Below are 6,646 nucleotides of genomic sequence, written 5' to 3' on the forward strand. Positions count from 1 at the left end.
ACTGCCCCCCCACGCCCCCACTCCAGCCCGGCCCCGTGGGGCCTCCCTCGCCCCTGGGGGACACCGCGTCCGGATTGCCGGACAAGGACAGCTCATTCGAGGACCTGGAGCAGTTCCTGGGGACGTCTGAGCGGCAGGGCCAGGGCCGTGGGGTGCAGCCCGAGCCCCAGCTGCAGCAGCTGAAGAGCGCGGTGGAGGAGATCCATAACGCCATCGGTGAGGCCAGGCCCTCACTGGGAGAGCTGCCGCAGCTCTTCACCCCTGGTTGCTGGTCCATTTCAAGCTTCTGTTTGGGGAAGGGTCTGTCGATCAGGGCCTCTGATCAGACTCATGTCCACCCAGCCTGCCTCAGCCCTTCTCATTTTGGAAATAGACTGGTAGAGACGGGGTTTCACCATGTTGATCAAGCTGTTCTCAAAGTCCTGACCTCAGGTGATCTGCCCACCTCCACCTCCCAAAGTGCTGGGATTACAGGCGTGAGCCACTGTGCCCGGCCTAGAGTTTTCTAAGAACCAGTGAGGGCGGCCCAACAGCCCCGGCGGCCGCGGCGTTCTCGGTCTCCTGCCCACACACTGAGGAACTTGGCCAGGGTCCCCACACACAGGGGTTGATTCTAAAGTCTCCCCTGGTTCCTGCGGTTTTGGGTAAAGGCCCTTTTGAGAAAGGGATCATTCTCCGGTGTTTTCTCAGGCTGCTGGCCCAACAGGGCAGCAGCTGTAGGTGACAGTTTCCAGTCCCAGACTCCCTGCCCTGGGCCCAGGAGGGTCAGGGGTGGGTGCAGGAGGCTTGAAGGCGGTGGAAAGAGAACCAGACAGGGCCCTCTCCCCCCTGCTCCTGGACACTGCCAGTTGGTCTGCCTCTCAGAGAGCTTGCTTGGGTGGAAGAAGGCCCCATGGCTTAGAGCCACTTGACCCAGCAGGGGAGGAACCTATGTGGACGTCCCCGGCTCTGTTCCCAGCAGACAGGCTGCTCTCGCTGACCCTTCTGGCCTTTGAAGGCCTAAACACAGCTGCCTCCAAGGACCGCTGCCTGGCGTGCATTGAGGAGCCCTTTTTCTCCCCGCTGTGGCCTCTGCTGCTGGCCCTGTACAGGTATGGACCCAGCCGTACAACCACTCGTGTGGCCTGGTGTCTCCCAGGAGGCCTGCCCTGCTTCCTGGCACTGTCTGCTCCCCGCAATCTCCCCTAGCCTGTGGTTTTCCCTGAGGCCATCCTCAGGGGCTTCCAGTTTGCAGGTAGGACTGTGGGCACCCTCCCGGAGACCCTCCTGGAGTCTTGCCAACCCTGGGGCTTTTTGCTTGGGATACATAGCCAGTTTTCTCCAGGACTGAGCTCCAGCCAGAGCCCTGCTTCTGTCCCCGGGGCAAGGTCCCTGGGGCAACTTAGCCTGGTCTCTCTCTGCCCCAGGAGTGTGCACCGAACCCGGGAGGCTGCCCTGAGCAGGAGCATGGAGCTCTACAGAAATGCACCCCCCACCGCCATTGGCATCCCCACCAAGCTCCTCCCCCAGAACCCTGAGGCCAAGGGGGCCACTGGCTACCCCTACTGTGCTGCGGCCCAGGAGCTTGGACTGCTGGTCCTGGAGAGCTGCCCCCAGAAGAAGCTGGAGTGCATAGGTCAGCAGGGGGAGGGGCAGGCTCCCATCCCAGTAGGTGACCTGGAGCCTGTGTCTTCACCACTGAGCTTCTCTTGTTACGTGCTGGTGGGGAGGGAGGAGACCAGGACAAAAGTGGAGTCTGAGCAGTGTCCCCAGGGTCACCTCAGCTCTTCCCAGTCTCAGCAGTGTCCCCAGGGTCACCGCAGCTCTTCCCAGCCCTGCACACCAGGAGGTGGGCGGGTGGGTGGGCGGGGTATAAGGGGTGGCTCAGGCTGCCCCTGAAACCCTGTCTGTGGCGCAGTGCGGACCCTGCGGGTCATCTGTGTCTGTGCGGAAGACTACTGCCCCACACCAGAGGCCACACCCCAGGCCGGGCCCCAGCCCATCGCTGCAGCTGCCATGTGAGTCCCAGGAGAGTGAGGTGTGGCCAGGGAGGAAGGGCCATGGAAAGGCAATGGTCACGGGAGGGACGTTCTTCCTGCCCCTTAGCCTCGTGCCAGCCGGCTGCACTGTAGAAGCAGGCCCTGGCTCCGCAGTGCAGTTTAGGGACAGCCTCAGCACACCCAGGTGGCTTCCCGTGCCTCAGGACCAGCACGGCCAGGATGGCTCCACAGCTGCTGGGTTTGTGGAGTGAGAGGCCCCTGGCCCCAACCCACGGCCGCTGTGCCCTCCCCACAGTGGTGCCGACGACCTGCTGCCCATCCTGTCCTTCGTGGTGCTAAGGAGTGGCCTCCCTCAGCTGGTGTCGGAGTGTGCGGCCCTGGAGGAGTTCATCCACGAGGGGTAGAGCCCGGCGGGGGCAGGGCGGGGGTCTCTGTAGGAAGAGCAGGGACCTCGTCCCTCAACCTAAACGGTGGTTGTCAGTGGCATCTGGGGAGGGCAGCGTGTGGCTCCGTCACAGCCACGCCTTTGGACAGCCCGTGTGGGTCTACCTGTGCAGAGTGCCTGCTGCCGCATGTCCCGTGGCCCTTCGCTTAGCTCAGCCTCTCCCCAGCAGCAGGAGCTGGGGGCTGCCCCGAGCAACATCTGCCTGGGGAGCGGACAGTCAGGGGATCGAGGGGCATCCCTGGCTCTGCCGTCCAAGGACAAGCACAGCGTGGGTGGGAAAGGCCCCCGCTAGCCCAGCCGCCCTGACAGCCCCACCTGCGCACCCTCAGCACCCAGGTCCTGAACCGGGAGGGCAGACACTGCCTTCTGGAGGGCCGGGGGTGTCCTTCTCTTCCTCCAGATGACACCGGCTGCCCCTGCCATCCGTGCAGGTACCTAATCGGAGAGGAGGGCTACTGCCTGACATCACTGCAGAGTGCCCTGAGCTACGTGGAGCTGCTGCCCCAGGGAGGCCTGGCCAAGTAGTAGGGCCAGACCCCAGGGCCCCTGCAGGGCCCGGCCTCACCTCCCAGGGCCATTTCTCCTGCACCTGGAGCCACGGGATCCACTGAGGACCATCCTAGAGCCTCACGCTGCTCTGCACACGGCGGGGGCTTGTCCACTGTGGTGTGCTCTCCAGCTCTTGTCCCTTCCCCACCTCACATCTAACCCTGGAGCTTGGGGTTGGCACCTCTGCCGCAACAGAAAGGGGCTGAATCAGCTCCAGGAGGAACCAGGCCCTGCTCACCTGTGCAGGCCTCGGAGAGGCCCTGAGAAGGGAAGCTGCGGGCTCCGGTGGGTGCGGGCTCCGGTGGGTGCGGGCTCAGCGATGAGCATCTGGCTGGGTCCTGCCTAGTGCCTCACTGGGGCAGCTCCTGGGGAGCGTCAGGGAAGAGGGGTCCCTGAGCCAGCCAGCGGTGGAGACGGCAGTCCAGTTTCTGTCCCCTCTGAGCCCTAGAAGGGGAGTTATAGCCCCATGAACTAGTTTCTTGTCTGGATCAGGAACAAGGGCCGGCTGGGGCCTGGGGTGCAGCTGGTGGGAGGCTGTGCTGATTGCTGATGGGCAGGGACATCCCTGCGGGGTCCAGGGCTCTGAACCCAGGACATTCCCTGCCCTTGCTCATCTTGGCTGTGGGCCATGAACATTCCGGGACCCTGGGCATCTTCTCCAGGTCCGTGCAGCCCAAGGGTCAGCCCTCTTAACTGTCACATGCTGCCCCCACCCAGCCTAAAATAAAGAGGTCACTGCTGTGCTTTGCCGTGTGGCTCCCTGAATCCCCACCCCACTGGCCAGGCAGCACAACCACCCCTGCTGCCCACGGCAGAGGCCGCTGAGGATGTGGGGGAAGGAGCCACAGCCCAGCCCCAAACCAAGCCTGGCCCCACCTCTTGAGCATCTGCCAGCCTCCAAGACCCTCTGCATAGAAGCAGGGTCCTCTTGGGGCTGTTCCTGGCCAGGCAGGTATGGGCTTCACCCTCTTGGACAGGAGAGCTCTGCAGGGCATCAGTGGGTGGGAAGGAGGGGGGTGAGGCTGGGGTCCTAGGTCATCACTGGGGACCTGAGCCCACAACAGTCACCCGAGGGTCTTGGGAATCATCACCGTTCTGTGCATGGGGACACAAATGCTCTGAGGTGCACAGAAGGCCGCTGGGCGTGGACAGCATCTGCCAGGGGGGTGTGGGCAGATCAGGATGTAGTGTTCTTCAAGAAAGGCACCGCCAGCAGCTTGAGATGACATGAGGAGGCAGGTGGCAGGGCTGGTGGGGTGGAGGTCCCAGCCCTAGATGCTACCAGGACCTGGCTGTGGGGCAGTGTCGCTGTCCTCGGAAACAGTCTTAAAACCAGTAGCTGTGGACCTCGGTGAGATGCTCTGTGCTTGCACCCTCAGCAGTGGCTGGTTTACCCCCGAGGACCCCGTGGGGAGACAGAAGAAGTGTCTCTGGGTGGGGGCAGAGCTGGAGCATCTGCCCCAGCCCTCGAAGTGAACCCCAGCTGGCCATGGTGCCTTGGAGCTGGGGTAGGGTCCCTGCTCTGGCCTCAGTGTTGGGTGTCTAGAAGATGGGATTTAAAAGCCTGCTTCATGGAATGGTGGAGATGAACTGTGTCTTGAACAAATCCTGGCGTGGGAGCACCTGCTGGCTTGGCATCAGGCCACCCCTGCAGCCTGAGCACTTTGGGGACCGGGAACGTCCCGGCTCGGCTGTCTGCCTGGCACTGAGAGCCGGCACTTTGGGGGCTGGGCACGTCCTGGCTCAGCTGTCTCCCTGGCACTGAGAGCCGGCATTTCGGGGGCCGGGAGCGTCCCGGCTCGGCTGTCTGCCTGGCACTGAGAGCTGCCAGCTGTGTTCAGGTGCTGCTGCTTGCCGTGCAACTTTGCCCTCTCTGAGCTTGCGGCTCCCCCATAAGACAGGAATGAATAATAGGATTCCTTTCAGAAATCCTACAAATAAAGAAAAAACTAAGAGCCCCAATTAGAAAAACAGCAGAAGCTGGCCAGGCATTGTAGCTCACACCTGTAATCCCAGCACTTTGAGAGGCCAAGGTGGGCGGATCACGAGGTCAGGAGATCGAGACCATCCTGGTTAACATGGTGAAACCATGTCTCTACTGAAAATAAAAAATTAGCGGGGCATGGTGGCGGGCACCTGTAGTCCCAGCTACAGCTACTTGGGAGGCTGAGGCAGGAGAATGGTGTGAACCCGGGAGGCGGAGCTTGCAGTGAGCCAAGATCGCGCCTGCACTCCAGCCTGGGCGACAGAATCGTGTCTCCCTAAATTCCAGTGTTGAGATCTGAACCCCCAGGACCTCAGTGGGACTGTGTTCGGAGACAGGCTGTCTACAGAGGTGATGATGTTAAAGTAGGTCACCAGGGTATCTGCTGTCTATAGTTGGTGCCAACTATCGGCTGGGACCTCAGGGCTGTCAGAACGACGACGTGAGGACTGGATGGGTCTCCTGGGGCTGCCGAAACGACCACAAAATGGGTGCCTTACAACAGCAGAAATGTTCTCTCTCACCATTTTGCAGGCCTGAAGTCAAAATCAAGCTGTCAGCAGGGCTGACTCCCTCTGGAGGCTTTAGGGAAGAATTCCTTGTTCTTCACCAGAAGAATTCACCAGCTTCTGGTGGCTCTAACACAGCTTGTGTTACCTTAGCTCACGCTCCCTCGTCCCACTCTGCCTCTGTCTTTAGGCGGTCTTCTCTCCTGTGCATTCATATCTAAGTTTCTCTCTTCTCATAAGGACACCAGTCATACTGGATTTAGAGGCCATGCCAACCCAGAACAACCTCATCTTATCTTGATTCTGTCTGGAAAAACTATTCCAAGAAAGTCCCAAGAATAGGCTCCAGGTGAATGTGAATTTGCAGGTGGAAGTTTGCAGCCCAAAACCTCCGCACACGGCTGTGGCCTTCTCACGCTAATGGCTGGGTTCTGAGGGTATGTGTTAGTCTGTCCTCATGCTGCTGTAAACAGCTGCCTGAGGCTGGGTAATTTATAAAGAAAAGAGGTTTCATTGACTCACAGTTCCGCATGGCTGGGGAGGCCTCAGGAAACTTAAAATCATGGCAGAAGACGTCTCCTCAGAGAGCCACAGGAGAGACAATGAGTGCCAAGCAAAGGGGAGAACCCCTCATAAAACCCTCAGATCTCGTTCCTTTCACTATCACGAGAACAGCATGGAGGAAGCTGCCCCCATGATTTAATTATCTCCACCTGGTGCTGCCCGTGACTTGTGGCATTACAATTCAAGATGAGATTTTGGGTGTCGACACAGCCAAACCATATCAGAGGCTAAATATCTCAACACAAGGGCCGGGGTGTGACATGTTTATGATCTAGCCTCGGAATTCACTCCATGGGTTGAGGCAGGTGCAAAAACCGGCCCAGGCCCACGGGAGGAGATCTAGGCCCACTGCTGATGGATGGGCTGGTGCCACCAAATTCAGGGACGACGAAGGCAGAGCAGTTACCTCTACCCTCCTCCGCATCAGAAGGAGAATAAAATAAAGGAGTTGAGGCTTACGAAGTTAGCTGCCCTGAGAACTGGTGTGGACTCATGGTGGCACTGGACACCAAGGCTGAGCTCAGTAAACTGTAAGTAAAAGAGCTTCCTGTCCAGAGGTGGTCACCTAGATAGGGAGATCCACCGACTCCATTACAATTTTTTTTTTTTTTTTTTT

The 6,646-nt window shown here is 59.8% G+C and overlaps 1 protein-coding gene across 1 annotated transcript in view; it reads left to right on the forward strand.

Moving 5' to 3' along the window:
• The window catches only part of VPS9D1 (VPS9 domain containing 1), a 13,248-nt gene extending 9,531 nt beyond the window's left edge, over positions 1–3,717 (forward strand). The window contains 6 exon segments of the mRNA XM_011928067.1: positions 2–216; positions 962–1,091; positions 1,407–1,615; positions 1,898–1,997; positions 2,275–2,379; positions 2,856–3,717. Of these exon segments, the coding sequence (XP_011783457.1) occupies positions 2–216; positions 962–1,091; positions 1,407–1,615; positions 1,898–1,997; positions 2,275–2,379; positions 2,856–2,949 (853 nt within the window). The 3' untranslated portion in view covers positions 2,950–3,717.
• Positions 3,718–6,646: the final 2,929 nt, after the last annotated feature.

The sequence above is a fragment of the Colobus angolensis genome, unplaced genomic scaffold (genome assembly GCF_000951035.1).
Source record: "Colobus angolensis palliatus isolate OR3802 unplaced genomic scaffold, Cang.pa_1.0 Scaffold76, whole genome shotgun sequence".
Lineage (NCBI taxonomy): Eukaryota > Metazoa > Chordata > Mammalia > Primates > Cercopithecidae > Colobus > Colobus angolensis.